Here is a 22968-nt window from a genome sequence, read left to right as displayed (position 1 = left end):
ATTATATTTTGAACATTAACTTTTTTTCCCCTCACCTCCAATCACTTCCACAAACTCTGATCCAGCCATAGCTAAGAAAGGAACTTGAGCTTCTGATGCAACAGCCTTTGCCAATAGTGTTTTTCCACACCCTGGTGGTCCAAGCAATAAAGCTCCCTTGGGAACTTTGGCACCAAGTTGCAGGTAACGTTCTGGACTCTGGCAATTAAAAATTATAAATTGATTTTTTTCCACCCATTTCATGGATCATTAGTTTCTGATCAAACAATCAAAGCATGCCTTTCTATTAATAAAATCTAGCAAGTAAATGCAATTTATTACAAATAAAATGACAAACTTGACCTCATTACAAGAGCTAAAGGAACTTCATATTATGATAGTGTCCAATCTCCCTATTGGATCGTCAAGTTGAAACAAAGTAGACTGAACCAGAGATCGAAGTGCAAAGCAGAAGCATGCGTTATTACTTTCTCAGAGTGGAGTCTGAAGCATTTTAGAATATATACAGGCCACCAGCTGAAGTATTATAAAAGAATAACTTGTTTAAAAAAAAACTCTCTCCAGAAAACAAAACCAAAATCTCCTCACATTAACTGCTAGTAAACAAAAACACACCTTTATGAAGGTCAGAACAATAGTCAGCATTTTGCAAATAGGTTTCTATCATAATGGGAAGAAATTTTAATTAAAAATACAATCCAAATCCAATTATATACAAAATGAAGAAGAATATTTCCTTGATATAATTACCAGGTAGCATGATGGACTTTAATCATGAATGAGGGACTTTAAGATGACGTACTGAACGAAGGCAAACTACCCATAATTTATTTAAATATACCATAAGGGTATAAAATATCAGAATCGAGAATGTGGTGCTGGAAAAGCATAGTCCCAAGCCTCAAATTCAGCACTGCCCTCTTGACCTGTCCATAGTCTTTGCCATCTATCCACTCCATCCTTCGCTCGAACCTGTCACCTTCACCCCCACCTTCATTTACCTATTGCGTTCTCAGCTACCTTCACCCAAGCCCCACCCAACTTCCATTTATCTCTCAGCCCCCTGGCCCACAAGCCTCATTCCTGACGAAGGGCTTAACTTGAAACGTCAATCCTCCTGCTCCTCAGATGCTGCCTGACCTGCTGTGCTTTTCCAGCACCACACTCTCAACGCTTATTTCCAGCATCTGCAGTCCTCACTTTCTCCAGATATAAAATATCAGTCTTTTTTTTAAACATTCAACTCATTCACAAATAGATCAGAAGATGTGCAATTATTTTCTTCCTAGACTTAATTCAGCCACATTCCTCATTATGGAAACATTGGAAACGTAACTATGAATAAGGCAGCTCCTTACAACTACAATATTAAAAAGGTTTTGATTTAAAAGCAACAGTAAGATTGCAGTCACATGCATTCAAAAGACCGCTTTTAATCATCAATCATATGTAGATAGATAAAAAACTTTTTTGATTCATCAGTTCAGACCTACACATTCTTAATTTCCCATCTAGTAGACTTAAAAGAGAACAAATGAATTGCAAACCCCATGTTCCAGTTTGAGTTAGTACATGCCTATTTAAAAATTCATATCACCTAGTACAAATATTTTAATCACATTAATGAATTTTAAAAAGTGGATTTGAACTGAATGGTGGTGTGTGCTAAATAGTACTGTTTAGCCACCAGCATCACTCAAGATTTGGCTCCCACTGCAATAATCTCCCTAAAGAAATATTTCGTTCTAGTTTATTTTGCTACGGCATTACTTACGTCCATGGTTGGAAGAACTGAAAATGAGATTGATCGAGAAGGGTGCATAACCGCCATCAATTGCCTAATGAAGTAAATTGGGTCATACATTTCCAATATTACAGTAAGAAGTGTCTCAATAAGTGGATATTTTTAGAAATCATCCCCATCACAATTTAGATTCACTTTTAAATTTCTCAAACTACTATTGATCAAATCTATAGACAATTCAACTCAATCTGCTGCTGAACAATTGAAACCGTTCATTTATATAATCTTTCCCTTCTCTGGTATTCTTCAACTCTACATAGTTTCCTTACTTTGAGGCAGGAGCAGATGATATATTTCACAACCACTAGTAACACCCTATGGACAATCATGAAGAGAATAGCTCAGCTGTAATATTTGAAAGGTCATCTCCTAATCTCTACTCAGTGGCAAATCCGTTGTACCAATCATTAGCTTGCTGGGAATTGCGCACCCAAGTGTAATTCCAGTTACACCATTCATAAAATTACACCAACAATGCATCCTACCAGCCTAATTTGGTTTGCTTATTTCAGAAATTTGCCAAATAGATTAGCACAAAAAAACCCTGTATTGTTCACAAATAAAAAATACACTTCTAACCTTTAAGTAATCAACAAACTCCTTGACTTCCAATTTGGCCTCATGCATCCCTGCAACATCCTTAAAGGTAACACCTTTTCCAGACTTTCCATCCACAATTGTGAAACGAGCCATTTTGAGCTGATTCTAATTATTTGATCAAAGAAAATCATCATTAGGGAGAAAAACAGTGTAGTTCTAACTCTATAAAAGTTAAACTAACATGCATGATCTTTTCCTTTGCTTCATTTTTGCTTCTACTTCACCTTTTTAATAAACTTGACAAACATTTTATCTCCTTTGTGATACAGAACAGCAAACCTTTCGGTATAGACACAATCAGGTATTTAGAAAACTTTTATACACAATTTCGGCATCAGTTTTCTTAACCAGAAATCTTTTAATGTTAAACATCATCTTTTTCCTGAATATTTTCATAAATAAAACTGAAATCTTTGACAATAAAAGGAAGCAGACAGTATCATCTCCTCATAAATTGGTTGGCTGAAGGTCAAGTTGCACAGAATTAACTTCTGAAGTATTAAAGAAAGCTTAATAAATCAGCCCCTCTCTGTATTAGTGTGACGTGAAAAATATTTGGTGACATATGCAACTATTTCAATCAAATATTTATGCCATCATTCCAACTAAAGGAAGACTGAAATCAAAAAGTTTTGAAATACACAGAAAATCAAAAAGATGTATTTTGAAGACGATGAAGTTTACATTTATACAGCAACCCAGATGAACATCAAATATTGAGGAGGAGCTCCCACAAACCCCTTCTGGAGTGACAGAAACTTCCAAAAATTTATCCAAGGATAATAGATGACTGATCCAGAAAATATAAACTATCTTGTTATTATGCATAGAAAGCAACAACATAAATGAATTACTTAATAATTAAGCAGCACTACAATGACTAATACGCCAAGAAATATGTGGAAGAATAATAAATAAAGAGAAAAAAAAAAATCACAGGTCCAACTAGATTTTTTTGAAGTATGTGCGTTAATTTTACAAGTGTAATGGTTTCTGGTAAGCACAGACATAACCCAAAAGAGACTAGAATGAACATACATTAAGGTCACTTACAAAAGCACTAAATCCACCTTCTCTTCCAGCCATTCCTGCAAGTCGAAATATATACCAAAGAATCGCCACGCCCACTGCAGCCATCCCAAGGGCATACAGCGCACTAAAAAATGCAAAAATTGTAACAAATAGTTTATGCAGTGTTTATCTAAAAATAAATGTGAAACTAATGTCATTAGGAGCAAAACTGAAGATTCAATTAAAATACATAGTGTAAATGAATATTAAAATTTTCCTTAAAATGCATTGAACTGTTTTTGATTTGTTGTTCTGTGGATAACAAGTGAATCTACCTACATATTTTCATAGAAGTTATATTTCTCCATTCTTTTCAGCTTAAATTATAAAACCTCTCCACCTCTTCCTGTTAAGGTGCAAGTTGGTATGCAAATGACACAGTGTAACTTGACCTTGCAAAAGCCTTGTGGAATCTCAAAGTATAAGTCAATATCAAGATCACTGACATTAAGACATCACTATGAACATAGAAATGGGTCAGATCTCGAACCTATTTTTCATTACTTTCATTGATCTGATGTCAAAGTTGGACTTTTAATTCCCTTTTCCAAACTTGCCAGTAGAAAAATTACTTTTCCATCTGCAAATTGATTTAGATTCAATTTTTGAGCTGGGCATATACTATTCCAGGACTTAGTTAAAATTTGTCCTTTCATTCTTCTGAAATACATGTTCCATTACTTCAACATAAGGACCACCATTCTAGTTGGCCTATGGTTCCTAAGGTTCAATTATTTCCCCTTAAATTCTGCGTGTTAATATTTTATTCCTGAAGCTGTGATAACCTGCCCAATAATAAAACAACAACTTACTTTCCAAAGAAACCTGTGCGCTTGTAGGAAACTGGGATCCTGTCTTTTCCATCAATCCCAAGCTCATTCTCAACAGCTCGGAGTTTCTCTTCAAACTTATCGATATTTGCTACCTGCATGCGATACATCAAAGCTAACCGCTACAAAAAAAAATTCAAAGCACAATTGAATTCCATTGTCAAGTATAAATAAACCAATCATGATCTAATTCTTTCCTATCCCTGCCCAACATTATTTCCTATAGCTTTATCCTTTTTTAATTATCTGTTAAAACCACAGACTGCAGCTAAGTAAATCATAGATTCCCTGAGGATGAACACAAGGGATGTAGGACATAGGCACAAATCCAAGTGCAGTAAAATACAAGGTTTAAGGTTCCAGTCCTAATCACTGTACAGTGATCCCTAATGAAAGTCAGGTGAGGATAAGATCAGACGTTTTTAAGAGATCTTCTACATCTCAATAGTTTACCAAAAAATACCTTCAATTTTAACAAAGTCAATTGGCAAAAATACCACAGGGAGGAAATAATTTTTCATCCTTAAGTAAATGTTTTTTTCGGCATTTCATAATTCCTCACGTATAACACTTCACAAAAATGTGTCTCGGACTGTTATAGACGAGCAGTAGGGTCAACTGATTTCTTCAGCTCAAAATGGTGTTCAGCAGAATTTAAATTATAAGGTCAGAAGAAATTTAAAACGTTGTTTCACTAATTAGCAGGTTCATTGTGTAGATAAACTAAAGCAGTCATAATTTCTGCCCTAGCTTCTTTAAAACTACAAAACATTTTTTAAAAATTGGAAAATAGTCAGCTATGGTGGGGGAATAGAGAAACACACACCTAATCCTGCACCTTTGAGGGGAAATCAGCTTGGCCTTGAGCTTCAGAGAAGTGAGCACAAGACTCAAGTTGTGAAAACACCATTTCCTTTCTATGCCAATAAAATTATAGGTGACCATGACAACTATTATAAATGAACAGTGCACCATGCTTAATATAAGAAAATAGTTGGTACAATTTGATCCCAAATCTGGAAATGTAACTACGAATGTACAATTTATCAATCATTTGGTGAATCTGGTAAAGAGAAGGCTGATTGAAGTTCCAATTGTAACAACAATTAACCATTTCACATTTTTAATATGAGTGATTCTACACTAAATTACAAAGCTCAACTTGAACTCAATAAATAATTTTATTTGCCAAAAGACTGCTAATGACTTGCAAACATATAACCCTATGCAAAAGGAAGGATCTCATTATTTAAATAACGAAATCGGTCCCATATTGAGTCTTTCTACACAGTAAAATATTCTCACGCAGATGTTACACAAAATAAAGGCGCAATATCTGGGAGTTCAGTTGCAGATGAAATGCCAGTGCTTTTAAGAAAAAACAAAGTTTGATTTTGGTCACAATTCAGGTAGATAGTTTAAAAATCCAAACATTAGAAATACACACAAACCACTTCAAATGCACTTAAAATTAGATAAGGTCTTTTCAATGGCAAAGTGTACACCTAATAATTTGTGCTGTGGTTTGTAGCTCGAGCATCCCACCAAATCCAATATAAAAGTAGGTGTAATTGCACATAATGCAAGACTGGAAACACAAACTCCCAAAGTACACATCTAATGCAGTCAGCAATAATCAAGGAGCAAACTCACTGGATTTGCCAAAGTCTAACGCTGGGATTAACTTGTATAGTTTTAAACCAAATTTAACAAATTGTGTTAAATTATTCCTGTGTAATCCAGTGGCTGCATGAGACTTGCACATTGGAAACCATCAACCTTTTAAAGGTTAACATGAAAGCAGTTCAAACAGTTGTAGCGAGCAACAATTTAGACATGCAAACTTAAAGTGCATTTCAAATATTCACCATCTTGAGCAAACATCTCCTGTACTTACTTTTCGCCCTCAAGGCAAGCATCTATACCTGGTTAGCTAAATCAGTAGACACAATATTAACTATCTCACAGTCCATTATTAGGGGCATTGTGGCATAATGACAGTGACCCCACCTCAAGGCCAGAAGATTTAGGTTCAAGTCCCACCTCAGGATGCAATAGCCAAGGAAGCATGTCATAATATGCCCAAAAAGATGGATTTTAAAAAAAAAGGCAAGCATCTTACCGGTCGACCAAATACGACTGCTCCTGGATGAAGGTAGATTTCTACCACATCACTCTCTGGTACAACCTGCACCCTGGCCACTTCTCCCTTTGCCAACATCTCCTGAACAAAATCATTCCATGAAATATTTCCCCCACTGCTCTTAATGGAATTCAACAAGCTCATAATAACAGCGATTATAAATAGTGTTCTTAGCCGTTCCCTGTACATTTGATCTTCACGCTCCCTCCGCTTTTTCTCTTCTGTATGGAAGCAATAAGAGACAAAATAATCATGTAGTGGAAAATAATTTGTTATACAAAAAGACAAACTTGTTTCCCATTCTCAAGTTCAAATCACCAACAGCTTTCTGTACCAGCAAAATATTGATTATATTATTTACATCACAGAAAACAGAAGAAATTAAAAAGGTAACATAAAATGCAAAAGGTACAGTTTTTATGTTAGGAATGAGTGGGGGATGACAACAATATGGGAATGAAGTAAAACATAAGTTGAGTAAACGTGGAAGGAAAATATACCTATCAATAGTTAGTGAGGAAAACACTTCTCTTTTCGCTGTAGAACCTGAGCGATTTAAACAAGGTACTGCAAGGCAAGGCAAACATGAAAGAAACAACTAAAAGGAGGTGTACAGGTGAAAGTGCAAGTTTAAAAACAAACTGTTTGTAATGCAATTGAGAGAGATGTCAACTCAATATGTATACATTAAGCCACAAATTAAACAATGGATATATTAGATTCAGTCCTCGGGTCCAACCAATTTGGAATATTGAAAATAACTTTATACACCTCCTTTCAATTGAGAAAAATCAGATAAAAATAAAAATGTTATATGTCTCAAAACGATGGACAACAGAAACATTGACGATAATGAACTGTGCATTAATGGAGACATTCTGAAAGAATAAAAGCTATAGAAAATATCAAGGCATAAGACCCAATGTTAAAAATCTTGAAAGTGTGGGTATTTAAAGTATTTACCCAAACGGTGTTTTGAGCAATTTGTTAAAATTATGCAATTACAATAATGAAAAAGGCGAGAGGAGCTTCCTCTTTTCTTTCTCATCCCAAGCTCCACATCTCCGGGTAACCTGACCAGCGCTCAAAATCGCAGCACCCCAACATAATTTCTGCCGTGAATGATTTTCTACCATAAATTGTACGTTTTACTGTTCATTTTTTGATATCCAGATGTTACTACTGATTAATACATACTCAAAAGCAATAAGCCCAACAAATCAAATGATCGGGAAAGAACTTGTACCCATGAAGATTATAAGGAAACGGAACAGGAGACTATTCCGCTCCTAGAGTCTGCTCCATCATTCAACAGGATCATGGCTGATCCAACATTCTTCACGTATACTTTCCTGCCCTCTCCCTGTATCTTTTGATACTCCTAACAATCAAGAAATGATCTCAGCCTTAAATAGACACAAGGACTCTGTCTCCACGGTTCTCTGTGACAAGGAGTTGCAAAGACTCTCGAAATTAGGGAGAAGAAATTGCTCCCCATCTCAGTTTTAAATTGATGCACATTTCTTCTGAGACTATGCTCTCTGGTCCTGGACACTCTCTCAGCATTTACTCTGTCAATCTTTTAAGAATCCTACATGCTTCGATGAGATCACTTCTCATTCTTCTCAATTCCAATGAGTTGAATTCCAGTAGTAACGTATCAGCCTTTCTGATATAAAAACAAACTGCTAGAGACTCAGCAGGTCTGGCAGCATCCGTAGGATGAAAGCAGAGTTAATGTTTTGAGTCTGGTGACTTTTTGTCTTTGATTTACTTCAGTTTTTAAGATGCTCATCATCCCATAGATGCATCACCTCTACCCTTGCTAATCTACTCTAACTCAGAGCCTTATAATTTATTGAACTAAAAATTCTTGTTCTCTCTTAACTGCCTTGCACACTACTTTTGCTATCACTTTCAGCTCTATATTCGTTAAACCCTCTCCCTTAAACATACTACCTGATTCTGGCCCACCCCTCTCTCTCAATGCCACCAATGGAAGTAGAGACTTCAGCTGCCCAGGTTCTACCAGTCTGGAACTTTACACCTCTGTAATCCTACATTATAAATAATGAAAGTGTTGTGTTTGCTCTAGTATCATGAAAGGTAAAGTATGAAAGCAAGACTTACTTTTCCCTCCCAAACCATTATTTCCTTAAAAATGCTTCTCAAAACCCATTTTGCTCATTATCCTTTGCATCACTTCTACACCTCTGATGTGGGATCAGCTTTGCTTGCACTTTTTGATTAAGCATGCTAGAGATTTAGTTTATGTTACTAATATCTAATTAAACCAGAGATTAATTTACCTTCATCTTCTTCAGGGCTTTTCCCTTTGGATCCTTCATTCTGTTTTTTATGTTGATTTTGATGTGGTTTTGATGTGCTGAAATGGTATATGCCACCTATGAAACAAAACTTTTTAAATCAAGTAAAACAATGTCACCATGCATAAATTGAATCTGAACATCTTTCTCACTCACCTATTAACTGGCAGAACTTTTTTGGGTTTTGTTTCAATTGCCTAAAAATGTGCGTCCTATTAAATTCCTGGAACTGAATGCTTAATGGACGAAATAACAAGCTCTGTGAAAATAAGCAATAATAAACTCAAAACAAATGAAGTTTTCAACTATCAGCTCAAGTAATTCCTGTTGGAGTGTATACAAAAATGTAGCCAGGATTCTGATCTCAGCCCATGGCAAAAATACACTGCCTTTACAGGAAACAGTACATCTGAGCTCCAAGAGCTGGTAAAAGTGGCACGAATTTGTAAAAGTAAAAATTCCATTTTGGATCTGGAGTCACAGGTAAGCCAGACCAGGTAAGGATGACAGTTTCCTTCACTACAGGCCATTAATGAACCAGATGGGCTTTCCTGACAATTTACAAAGCTTTCATGGCCATCATTAGATTCGTTACTTCATATTTTTATTGAATTGCAATTCCACCATCTTGGGATTCAAACCCAGGTCCCCAGAACATTACCAGAATCTTCAGATCAATAGTCTAGCAATAATACCATTAGGCCATCACCTTCCCAATGCAAATGATGCACCTTATATTCTCCTATATGCTTCAACAGATGGACAAATAATACTGACAGATTGTATTACTCTAGCTAAAACAAAGAAACAATGTGTCTTAATAATAAATTGTGAACAGATAATTAAGATTGCAGGGCAGCACAGTGGCTGGCACTGCTGCCTCATAGCGCCAGGGAACAGGATTCGATTCTAGTCTTGGGTGACTATTAAGAGTTTGCATACTCTCGCCATGTCTGTGTGGGTTTTCTCTGGGTGCTCCGGCTTCTTTCCACAGTCCAAAGCTATACACGTTAGGTCGATTTTAGGAATTTAATAGGACACACACATTTAGGCCATGCTAAATTCTGCCTTACTGAGCAGGCATGTGATGGTTAGGTGAATTAGCTACAGTGAAATGTAGAGTAACGAGGATAAAGTCAGGGAGCTGGGCAGGGTCATCCCACCAGAGAGTGCTGAAACATCGCTTGTTTTGTATTCTGGGAGTGGGCGTGAAAGGAATCCTGGACATTGTTGCGATTATGGAGACTTAGCTGAAAGAGGGACAGAGTCAAAGAGCGTGGTGCTGGAAAAGCACAGCCTGTCAGGCAGCATCCAAGGAGGAGAGTTGACATTCCAGACTTAAGTCCAGGAGTGAGACAGGACGCCAACTTGCAGATCATTTCAAAAAAATGTCTCTGGGACACCCACACCAACCAAACCCATCTGTAGCCGAACACTAACTCCCCCTCCATTAAGGACATGCAGGTCCTGGGCTGCCTCCATCACCAAACCCTAACCACAACTCCTGGAGGTAGAATGCCTCAACTTCTGTCTTGGGACACTTCAACCACATGGGATCAATGTGGATTTCACCAGTTTCCCCATTTCCCCTCCCCCCACTTTATCCCAGTCCCAACCTTCCAACTCAGCACCACCCTCTTGATCGGTCCTATCTGTCCATCTTCCTTCCCACCTATCTGCTCCACCCTCCTCTCTGACCTATCACTTTGACTCCACCTTCACCTACCTATATATCACATTCCCAGCTACCTTACCCCAGCCCCACCCCTCTCCCATTTATCTCTAAGCTCCCTTGGCCCCCAAGCCACATTCCTGATGAAGAGCTTATGCCCGACATGTCAACTCTCCTGCTCCACAGATGCTGCCTGACCAGCTGTGCTTTTCCAGCACCACACTCTTTGACTCTGATCTCCAGCATCTGCAGTCCTCACTTTCTCCTGATAGAGGGACAGGACTAGCACCTGACTGTACCGGGATCTACATGTTTCAGGGGTGATAGAAGGGAATGTAAAAAGGGTGGGGGAGTTACATTACTGGTAAAGGAGTATCTCACATCTGTACCAAGGGAGGATACATCAGATGACCTGAGCAGCAAGGCTGTATAGTTAGAACTAAGGAATAGGAAATTTGAAATCACAATGCTGGGAGATTGTGCCTCCCAACAGCCATTGGGAGATAAAGGACAGAATATGTGGCAGATTTTAGAAAAAAGTAAAAACAGCAGGATTGTTGTGGTGGATAATTTTAACATCCCCTCTATTGACCGTGACTCACTTTGTGCTAGGGGCTTGGATAGAGCAGAATTTGTAGAGGAGAGTTTCCTGACACAGCATTTAATCAGTCCAACCAGGGAAAGAGGTATAGTGGACCTAGTTTTGGGAAATGAACCCGGGCAGGTGAATGAAGTTTCATTGGTGGAGCTTTTCGGGTGTAGTGACCATAATATCATGAGATTTAAGCTACTCATGGATAGGGATAACAGCAGTCCTCAGGGGAGATGTTAAACTGGTGAACTACAACAATATTAGGCAGAACGAGAGTGTGTTCTGATGGCAGTTGGTAAGAGTTCAGGAGTTGCACGTGCCTGTGAAATTTAAGGATAGGTAAGCCAAGTTACGTGAACCTTGGATGACCAGGGATGTTATGACCTTGATCAAAAAGAAAAAGGAAGCATACACAAGGTTTAGGAGGATGGGAATTGATAAAGCCCTTGAAGTATATTAGGAAACAATTTAAGCAAGGAATTAGAAAGGCTAAAAAGGGGTCATGAAAAGTCATTAGCAAACAGTATTAAGGAGAAGCCCAAGGCTTTTAAAACATATGTAAAAAGCAAGAGGATAGCCAGGGAAAATATTGACCCATTCAATGACAAAGGAGGGAATGTATGTGTGGAGCCAGATGAGGTCTTAAACAAAGACTTCATATCAGCTTTCAAAGTGAATGAGTTGGTGGAGGGTGATCTCAGGGAAGGAAGCGTCAAATTTCTAAGCCAAATTGCTATTAAAAAGGAAGAGAGTGTTCTGCATATTAAAAAATATTAAGACAGATAAATCCCTGGGTCCTGATAGGGTCTATCGCAGAATATTGAGAGAGGCAAGAGAACAAATTGCTGCAGCATAGACGGACACCTTTGTATCCTCCTTGGCCAAAAGGTGAGGTCCTAGAGGATTGGAGATTAGCTATTGTTCCATTGTTTAAGAAGGGTAACAGGGATAATCCAGGAAATAACAGGCCTGTAGGCCTCACACATCAGTGATTGGGAAATTATTGGAAAAGATGGTCAGGGACAAGCTCTATAAGCATTTATAAGCAAATGGACTGATTAGCGTAAACAGCATGGTTTTGTCTGGGGGAGGTCGTGCCTCACTAACTTGATCGAGTTTTTTGCTGAGGTGACGAAGATAATTGAGGAAAAAGTGCTTGATGCTGTCCACATGGACTTCAGCAAAGCCTTTGACAAGGTCCCTCATGGCAGACTGATACAAAGATGAAGTCACAGATCATCAGGTGACCTGGCAAGATGGATACAGAACTGGCTCGGTCATAGGACAGAGGGTGACTATGGAAGGATGCTTTTCAGAATGGAGAACTGTAACTAGTGGTGTTCCACAGGGACCAGTGCTGGGATCTCTGTTATTTGTGATCTACATAAATGATCTGGAGAAAAATGTTGCTGGTCTAATTAGTAAGTTTGTAGATGATACAAAGATTGGTAGAGTTGCGGATAGTAAGGGGAGTTGTCAGAGGATACAGCAGTATATAGATCAGTTAGAGGCATGGGCAGAAAAATAGTATGTTGAGTTTAATCCAGACAAATGTGAAGTAATGCATTATGGAAGGTCAGGTACAGAAGGAAATTATACAGTGACTGGCAGAACCCTTAGGAATATTGATATGCAGAGAGATCTGGATGTACAGGTCCACAGATCACTGAAAGGTGGCAGCACAGGTAGATAAGGTAGTAAAATTGCCTATGGTGTGCTTTCCTGCATTGGAAGGGGCATTGATATCAGGATAGACAAGTTATGCTGCAGCTTTATAGAACTTTAGTTAGGCTACACATAATATTGCATATAGTTCTGGTCACCACTGTACCAGAGGGATGTGAATGCTTTGGAGAGGATATAGAAAAAGGTTTACCAAGATGTTGCCTTATGTGGGGGATTTTGGCTGCGAGGAAGGGTTTGGAGGGATATGGGCCAGGTGCTGGCAGGTGGGACTAAATTGGGTTGGGATATCTGGTCGGCATGAACAAGTTGGACCGAAGGGTCTGTTTCCATTCTGTACATCTCTATGACTCTATATACTGGCCTTGGGAAGAGTCCAAAGAAGATTGACTTGGTTGATTCTGGCTATGGAAGGATTTTCTCTTAAGGAAATGGTGAATAGTTTGGCTTGTACTCATTCAGAAGGCGAGGTGATCTAAAGTCTTATCTAAAGCATTTATACAAATGATGAACATCCATCCCAGGGAAAAGACTTTCTATGTATCCTATCCACGCTCCTCATAATTTTGTAAACCTCTATAAAGGTCACCCCCTCAACCCCCAATGATCCAGGGAAAACAGCCCCAGCCTATTCAACTTCTCCCTATAGCTCAAATCCTCCAACCCTGGCAACATCCTTGTAAATCGTTTCTGAACCCGTTCAAGTTTCACAACATCTTTCCGATAGGAAGGAGATCAGAATTTCAAGCAATATTCCAACAGCGGCCTAACCAATGTCCTGTACAGCCGCAACATGACCTCCCAAACCCAGTACTCAATACTCTGACCAATAAAGGGAAGCATACCAAACGCCTTCTTCACTAATCTATCTACCTGCGACACCATTTTCAAGGAGCTATGAACCTGCACTCCAAGGTCTCTTTATTCAGCAACACTCCCAAGGACCCTACCATTAAGGTGTATAAGATTTGCTTTCCCGCATTTATCTAAATTAAACTCCACATGCCACTTCTCACCCATTGGCCCATCTGATCAAGATTCCGGTCTAATCGGAGATAACCTTCTTCAATATCCACTGCGCCTCCAATTTTGGTGACATCTGCAAACTTACTAACTGTTCCTCTTATGCACACATCCAAATCATTTATATAAATGATGAAAAGTAGTGGACACAGCACCGATCCTTGTGGCAGTCCACTGGTCACAGGCCTCCAGTCCGAAAAACAACCCTCCACCACCACCCTGTCTTCTACCTTTGAGCCAGTTCTGTATCCAAATGGCTAGTTCTCCCTGTATTCAGTGAGATCTAACCTTGCTAACCAGTCTGCCATGGGGAACCTTGTCGAGTATCTCAATGAAGTCCATATAGATCACGTCACCATTCTGCCCTCATCAATCCTCTTTGTTACTTCTTCAAAAAAACTCAATCAAGTTCATGAGACATGATTTCCCACACACAAAGCCATGCTGACTCTCCCTAATCAGTCCTTGCCTTTCCAAATACATATACATCCTATCCCTCAGGATTTCCACCAACAACTTGGCCACCATCAATATCAGGCTCACTGGTCTATAGTTCCCTGGCTTATCCTTACCATTTTTCTGAAACAGCGGCATCATGTTAGCCAACCTCCAGTCTTTTGGCACTTCACCTGAGATTATCGATGATACAAATATCTCAGCAAGGGACCCAGCAATCACTTCTCTAGCTTCCCACAGAGTTCTACAGTACACCTGATCAGGTCCTGGGGATTTATCCACTTTTATGCATTTCAAGACTCCAGCACTTCCTCCTCTGTAATATGGACATTTTTCAATATGTCACCATCTATTTCCCTACAGTGTATAGCTTCCATGTCCTTTTCCACAGTAAATACTGATGCAAAATACTCGTTTAGTACCTTGCCCCATTTTCTGGGACTCCACACAAAGACCGCCTTGCTGATCTTTGAGAGGCCCTATTCTCTGCCTAGTTACCCTTTTGTCCATAAATGTATTTGTAAAAATCCTTTGGATTCTACTTAACTGTATTTGCCAAAGCTATCTCATGTCCCCTTTGTGCCCTCCTGATTTCTCTCAAGTCCGAATGGACGAGGGTGACAGAGAATATACAGAGGTGGGAGGGGGCTTTGATTATGTTGGCGCTTTTCTCGGCCAGCAGGAAAAGTATACAGAATCAATGGAAGGAAGGCTAGTTTTCATAATGGATCTGGCTACATTCACAACTCCTGGTAACTTCTTGTGGTCTTGGGCAGAACACTTGCCACACTAACTGTGATCTATCAAGATAGATACTTTCTATGGTGCATTGTAAAAATTGTACAGTCATCATCGACATGCCAAATTTCCTGAGCCTTCTGAGGAAGTAGAGGAGTTGGTGTGCTTTCTTGACTGTAGCATTGATGAAGGTGGACCAGGATGGATCATTGATGACCTTTACTCCTAGGAATTTGAAGCTCTTGAGCCTCCACCTCTGCACCATTGATACAGACAGTGGTGTATCCTCTACTTTGCTTCCCGAAGTTGCTGACCAGGTTCTTTATTTTGCTAATATTGAGAGAGACATTGTTGTCTTTACACCATGCCACTAAGCTGCCTGCCTCCTTCCGAGATTCTGTCTCATCATTGGGCGGCACGGTGGCACAGTGGTTAGCACTGCTGCCTCACAGCGCCAGAGACCTGGGTTCAATTCCCGCCTCAGGCAACTGACTGTGTGGAGTTTACACATTCTCCCAGTGTCTGCATGGGTTTCCTCTGGGTGCTCTGGTTTCCTCCCACAGTCCAAAAATGTGCAGGTTAGGTGAATTGGCCATGTGTGGTGTAAAATTCCAAGCAGTGGAATGTGGTGAAACGGTTAAAAATTATGTCCCAATACATGTGTGAATCTAACCGGAATGGAGGTGTTGCTTAGTCCTGTGTGAATCTTATTACACACCTCCCCGTGTGAATCTTCTTATCTGTATGTAACCAGAATGGAATGTGTTTTTTAGCCTTGCTCTGCTGTTCACATGAATGTTTATATCTGGAAAAGAGTATATCAGCTGGAAAAGTCTCCAGTTCGGTGAGTCTGCTCCGGGGTTACGTTTAACCGCCGAGCGTGGGTTGTTGGCAACCGCTCTACGAGAACTGACGGCTCCCAGTTCCGGTAACATGTAGAGTGAGTATAAGCCAGACCCGTTGGACCCGTTGTACCTGGTTGTGGCGACGCTGCGGGGAATAAAAAGCTGAAGCATATTCTAGCAGACTCGCCTCTTGGTCGTTTGTTCTGTGTCAGACTACTCTCCTACGAACCTGACCTTGAGAATTTTTTAAAACACCATGCTAAATTGCCTGTAGTGTTAGGTGAAGGGGTAAATGTAGGGGAATGGGTCTGGGTGAGTTACTTTTCGGAGGGTCAGTGTGGACCTGTTGGGCCAAAGGGCCTGTTTCCACACTGTAAGTAATCTAATCTAATCTAAAAAATTGTTTGAGATCCAACCAACTACGGTGGCATCAGCAAATTTGTAAATGGAGTTAAAGCAGAATTTAGCTACACAGCCATGCGATAGCAAGGGACTGTGTACGTGGCCTTGCAGAGCATCAGTATTGAGGTGGTGTTGTTGCCTCTCCTTATTGACTGTAGTCTGCGGGTCAGGAAGGCAAGGTTCTGCATGTGTGTATGGGGTCCTATGTCTTGAAGTTTGGAGACGAGTTTTGAAATTATTCCATTGAAAGTGGAGGCAAATTCAACAAATAGGAGTCTGACATAGGTTTCCTTGTTATTCAGGTGTTCCAGGGATGAGTGTAGGGCCAGCTGGTCTGGCAGATCTGAATGCACAGTCAGGGACTCCAAACATGCTAGTCGCTTTCCATTGGTTCATCCTTGAAAAGACCGATTTGTTGTCTGTGGCAATGAAAGTGAGTACAGGTGCAGCGGTTGCTGTCGGGTAGGTGACATCATTTCACTGACTTTCTGTTCAAAACAAGCACAGATGCATTGAGCTCACTGGGGAAAGATTAATTGTCAGCAATTCTACTCAACGTCACTTTGCAGTCTGTTATATTGTACAAGCCTTGCCACAGTAAATATGTGTTTGTGTAGTTAGTCTGGGACTCTAGTTTAGTCTGGTATTGTCTCTTGGCATCCCTGATGGCTTCTTGAAGATCATACCGGGATTTCCTGTATAGGTCTGGGTCCCCTGACTTGAATGCCTCAGACTGGACTTCAGTAGGGAGTAGATCTTCTGGTTCATTCTTGTTTTGTGGTTGAGGATTATTCAGATTCTACACACTTACTGATGAAGTCTGTGACAGTAGTAACATATTTATTTAGGTTGGCCACTGGATATTGGAAGACAACAGAAGAAGCCATTGCAGACCATGATCAGAATCCAATGTGCCTGCAAGATACAGTTTGCCACATCAGACTGAAGCTAACAAGAGAAAGACTCAACTAATTGCCTGAAATTAAGTACATTGTTATCAGTACATTGCCAAAAGTGTGGTGGAATCTGGTAAGTTGAGAGCTGTAACAGAGATATGGCCACAAATAGATGGTGAAGGTAGTGCAATGATTTGTTGAATACATTAATTATCATATAGGAGAAACAAAAACAGGAATTGCTGGAAAAACTTAGCAAGTCTGGCAGCATTTGTGGAGAGAAATCAGAGTTAAGGTTTTGGGTCCAGCGACACTTCTTTGGAATGATAATAAAACGTTGTACCTAATTTGTCAGCGTGTGAATTTCTACAATGTTCACTAAGGATTTGCAGTGGCAATGGGGCACAGCAAACAAAAAAACCAGCAGTTTTCACTGGAATCAAATAACTTATGACGACAACATCATGCAAAGTACAACAGTATTAAATGATGAATTCATCTTGCAGTGTAATGACAAGAGGGCAACACTTTTTATTTGTTCATGCTACATGGCATTGCTGGCTAGGCCAGCATTTACTACCCATTATTAATTGCCACATTGTCGATGGTGGTCAGCTGCCTTCTTGAATCGTTGCAGTCTTTGGGGTATAGAGACACTCAGTGCTGTTAGGAAGGGAGTCCAGGATTTTTGATCACAGGCTGGCATTTACATGGCATAAATGCAACTTGTCAGACAAACATATTGTCCAAATGCAACAACGTGTGGACATGGAATCCTTCAACATCTAAAGAGTCGTGAATGTTGTTGTACAATGTGCAGCATTTGGAAACAGACTGTTTCAGCATCTGAGGAGTGGTGAACAATACAATCAACAAACATCCTTTTTCTGACTTTACAATGGGGAAAGGGTCATTAAGTGAGCAGCTGAAGATGGTGGAGTCTCAGACATGATTGAGGAACTCTTGCAGAGATGTTCTACAGCTCAAATGATTCACAGCCAACAATAACAATCTTAATAAAACCAAAAGAGCTGCAGATGCTGCAAATCAGAAACAAAAACAGAAATTGCTGGGAAAGCTCAGCAGGTCTAGCAGCATTGGTGAAGAGAAATAAGAGTTAACGTTTCAGGTCTGGTGACTCTTCCTCAGAACAATCTTCCTTTACGCTCAGTACAACTCCAACTTGGGGAGGATTGTCATCCTCATTCTCTTTGATTAGTTTTGCTAGGACTCCTTGATATCATACTTAGTCAAACGTGACCTTCATGTCAGGGCATTCACTCTCTCCTCCCCTAAGGAAGTCTGCTCTTTTGTCTGTGATGGAACCTAAGCTGTAATGAGGCCAGGATGTTGAATTGGTCTGGTGGAACATTAACTGAGCATCACTGAGTAGGTATTGCTAAACAAGTGTTGCTTGACAGCACCATTAAGGACACTTTCTATCACTTTACTGATGATCAAGAGTTCACTGATGGGATGGCAATTGGCGGGTTGGGCTTTTCTTGTTTTATGCGTAGGATTTGTCCATAGGGGATGGCTGTTTTAATATGTTTAGGGTGGCGAACAACTCATTGTTCACCAATTCCAACGTGCCACAGCAAGAAACCGTAATGACCTCCTCAGGAGACAGACATGGGATAGGGTACCCTACGTTGTCCAGTACTTCCTGGGAGTGGAGAATCTACACCATTTTCTTCGCTGCTTGCAACACATTATCGATGAGGATGAGCACCTCGACAAGTTCTTCCCTACACCTCCACTTCTTGCCTTTAAACAACCTAACTTTAGACAGATGATTGTTCACAGCAAATTGCCCAGCCTTCAGGACAACATCCACCACAACATCGTACAAGCCTGTCGTGGCAACCACTGCAAGCTGTCAGAGTGTCAACATGGATACTACCATTACACGTGGGGACACCACTCATCGTGTATACAGCAGATACTCATGTGACTCAGCCAACACTATCTACCTCATACCCTACAGGTAAGGATGCCCGAGGCATGGTATATTGACAAGACCAAGCAGATGCCACAACAATGGATGAATGAACATGATGTAACAATCGCCAGACAGGGATGGTCTCTCCCAGTTGGGGATATTTCAGCGATCAAGGACATTCGACCTCAGATCTTCGGGTGACCATCCTCCAAGGTGGACTTTGGGATACACAACAACAGAGTCGCTAAGTAGAGGCGAATGGCCAAATTCATTACCCTTGAGAATGACCTCAACTGGAATCTTGGGATCATGTCAGATGACGGGTGACCCCATCATACGATACACTCGCGCACACTCTTACACATGATCACACTCACGCTTAACCTCTCTCATACACACACACACACACATATGTACTCCATCACACTCATGCACATCCACATAAGTTTATAGAGTGAACGTGCATATTTTGTCGAAAAGCACAATCTATAGGCAGTAAGTCCATGTGACATTTTATAAATTCCTCCTTTGGAAATAGGACCAGTCTGACTCAAGGTTGGAGTACAGACAGACTCTAACCTCATACCTTTAATGCATTGTTTGACATGGGATGTCACATTTTAAAATAAAACCTTAAGATATCTCAGAACTGTGACTTGAAAGCAGTTCTGGGATTTACATATTAATTAATCGAAACCAGCAACCCATTCTAAGTGATTAAAGACTTAACAGCAATCTAGGTTTGTTCAATACAGTGCATTAGTTGTATGACACTTTGATCTTTTACTATAAATTCTGTGTCCTAAGATCCTGCGCCACTAGCTACCTGATGAAGGAGCAGCGCTCCGAAAGCCTGTACTTCAAAATAAACCTGTTGCACTATAACTTGGCATTGTGGGATTTTTAACCTTGTCCAACCCAATCCAACACCGGCACCTCCACATCATAGTTATACAAGACAGCCCAACATCAGTAGGTGCTACCAAATTGTCTGTAGACCATGACATACTATTCACATCATATATTACTATAACTATGGTCTGTGACAGCGAGATGGGTTTTTTTTTGTTTTCTTGATTTGTTGTACTTGCTCACTGTCCTGTCCTTAACATACATGGATGCCAGATCTCCAAAACATTAAATTTAAAATACCTGCCTCCAAATCCCACCACAGTCTCTACATCTACAACTCAACATCTCGCCAAAGCATTTAAGCTAGGTTTTCTGTATATTCCTGATTCTTTTACCTCACAAGCAGTAGACAGAAGTCAACCTTTCATTAATTCAAAGGATTATGGGCATCACTGGCTGTGCCAGCAATTATTGCCCATCCCTAGCTGCCCTTCACGATGGTGAAATGCTTCCTTCTTGAACCTGTGGAGTCCACATAGTAGAGAAAGTAGCTTTTATTCATCATTTCTACCATATACAACTGACAGAGTAAAAATGAGACAGCGTTCCTCTAATACCGAGGGTGCTACACGAATAGCACAAACTACACATCCGTACACGGCATAAAGTGCACAAGAAGTGTAAAATATGCAAGTTGCAGTATAACAAAAAAAAGATGGATAATAGACATTTTTCTAGCAGCAATACAAAAGAATTTCAGATGGGAAAGAGTCAAATTATAGTGTGTTAACGAGCCTGATGGCTTGAGGGAAGAAACTGTTGCACAGTCTGACCGTGAGAGACCATGTGGTCTAATATCTTCTGCCAGATGGCAGGAGGGAGAAGAGTTTGAGTGAGGAGCGTGTGGGGTCTTCCACAATGCTCTTAGCCTTTCGGATGCAGTGTGTGGAGTAAATAGCGTAACTAAACCCAAATTGCCATTAGGTAGGGAGTTCAAGTCCAGTGACACCGAAGGAACGACAATATATTCATAGAACTAAAAATCAAAATTCCATGAACCATAAAACTTTGAACTCATTCACAGGGTGGGGACCAACCACATCATTGTGGACATTTTGAAAAGTGCAATATGAAGGGATAACCTTTTTATTCAGTCGTGGATGTGGGTGATGCTTACACTTATTATCCACTCCTAACTGCTGTTGAGAAGGTAGGGGGCAAGTTGCCTTCTTGAACTGCTGCCCATGGTCCCAAATAATTGTAGTGATTGTAATGAGGCCAGAAGTGGGTACTGCAGATGCTGGAGATTTGAGTCAAGATTAGAGTGGTGCTGGAAAAGCACAGCAGGTCAGGCAGCATCCGAGGAGCAGGAAAATTGACGTTTCGGGCAAAAGATTCCTGATGAAGGAAATCTTGACTTGTAAAGAGGTCAGCCGGTGGACCTCATTGAATGAGTTCCCTGATTGGGAGCCCTGTCTGTCAGATATAAACAGGAGTGTCAGAGGTCCTGTTCACTCAGAGCTGGTTATGGGGAAGCTGGATCAGTGTTAGAGATTCTCCATGTGTAAATAAAGAGAGACTTGGTGACGGGATACCAGCCTCTGTGGAGTTATTTCAATAATGATAATATGTTGTAGACCTCAAGATAACTCCCCAGTTTTAAGAGGCAATTAATTTACCATCAAAAGTTCTTCCTAATGCTATTTCTATTTGTTGTCAGTAAATATATTTATACAAAACACACAAAGAATTTTGTAATTATATTGTACACTAATTTGTTCATGCCATTTTTGTTCAGCACTATTTGCAACTCCTCAGTTACTGAAACAGTCCATGTCTGAATGCAATAAGACCTGGACAGTATCCAGGCTTGGAATGAAAGGTGACAAGTAACATTCATGCCACACAATTGCCAGGCAATGTCAATCTCCAATAAGAGACAATCTAACCACTGTCCTTTGACATCTAGGGTGTTACCATCACTATCAACATCCTGAGCGTAATCGTTGACCAGAAACTCAACTAGACTCACCATATAAATACAGTGGCTACAAGGACAGGCCAGAGGCTAGGAATACTGCAGTGAGTAACTCACTTCTGAACTCCCCAAAGCCTGTCCACACTCTACAAGGCACAAGCAGAGAATTTGGTGGAATATTCCCCACTAACCTGGATGAGTGCAGCTGCAACAACACGAGAAAAGGACAAAACAGCTTATTGGCACCATTTCCACAAACATACACCTTACCCACCACTAATGCTCAGTAGCAGCAGTGTGTACCATCCACAAGGTGCACTACAGCCATTCATCAAAGATCCTTAGCACCTTCCCACAATCCACAACCACTTCCATCTAAAAAGGACAAGAGCAGCAGATACATGGGAACACAGGCACCTGCAAATTCTCTCCAAGTCACTCACTATCCTGACTTGGAAATATATCGCCATCCCTTCAGTGATGCTTGGTCAAAACCCTGGAATTCCCTCCCTAATGGCATTGTGGGTTTACATACAGCATACGACTGCAGCAGTTCAAGAATGCAACTCACCCCCTGCCTTCTCAACAGCAATTAAGTGTCAGCATCACCCACATCCACAAATGAATAAAAACGTTATCCCTCCATATTGCACTTTTCAAAATGTCCACAATGATGTTGTTGGTCCCCACCCTGTGAATAAGTTCAAAGTTTTATGGTTTAGTCATTAAATGCAAATGAAACACCAAATTCTTTTGTGGAATTGTTCCAGAAAAGTGAGAGGATTATTGCAGAGCTGTTGGAAGCTGTTAAGTATATTCAAGGCTGAGGTAGACAGATTTTTAGAGAACCAAGGGCTGTGGGGAAAAGACGAAAGTGGAGTTGAATGTGAGCATATGAATCCTGATCTCGGGGATTAGAATAGTAAGATCATTGTTTTTGACCAGCATGAACCTGATGGACTGAAGGGCCTGTGCTGCAGATCTCTATGAGCAGACTTGATTGCTGAATGACTTACTTCTGCTCTTATGTTTTACATTGTTGATATTGTTTGGTGTGTGGAAGGCAATGAGGAATTTACAAGAGCAAGGGGATGTGATGGTTGGCAGTTATAGG

At 40.2% G+C, this 22968-nt stretch overlaps 1 protein-coding gene across 1 annotated transcript in view; it reads right to left on the bottom strand.

The window, feature by feature from the left end:
* Positions 1–17073, bottom strand: part of spg7 (SPG7 matrix AAA peptidase subunit, paraplegin) — a 46678-nt gene extending 29605 nt beyond the window's left edge. Inside the window, exons 1-8 of the mRNA XM_043707518.1 lie at positions 16998–17073; positions 8932–9057; positions 8758–8853; positions 6428–6669; positions 4288–4427; positions 3458–3560; positions 2384–2509; positions 36–198 (exon numbers count right to left, since the gene is read on the bottom strand). Coding sequence (XP_043563453.1) covers positions 36–198; positions 2384–2509; positions 3458–3560; positions 4288–4427; positions 6428–6669; positions 8758–8853; positions 8932–9057; positions 16998–17073 — 1072 coding nt within the window. The remainder of the gene's footprint in view (positions 1–35; positions 199–2383; positions 2510–3457; positions 3561–4287; positions 4428–6427; positions 6670–8757; positions 8854–8931; positions 9058–16997) is intronic.
* Between the last annotated feature and the right edge of the window lie 5895 nt (positions 17074–22968).

The sequence above is a fragment of the Chiloscyllium plagiosum genome, chromosome 17 (assembly GCF_004010195.1).
Source record: "Chiloscyllium plagiosum isolate BGI_BamShark_2017 chromosome 17, ASM401019v2, whole genome shotgun sequence".
NCBI classification, from domain to species: Eukaryota; Metazoa; Chordata; class Chondrichthyes; order Orectolobiformes; family Hemiscylliidae; genus Chiloscyllium; species Chiloscyllium plagiosum.
This window is presented reverse-complemented; position numbering and strand designations above follow the sequence as displayed.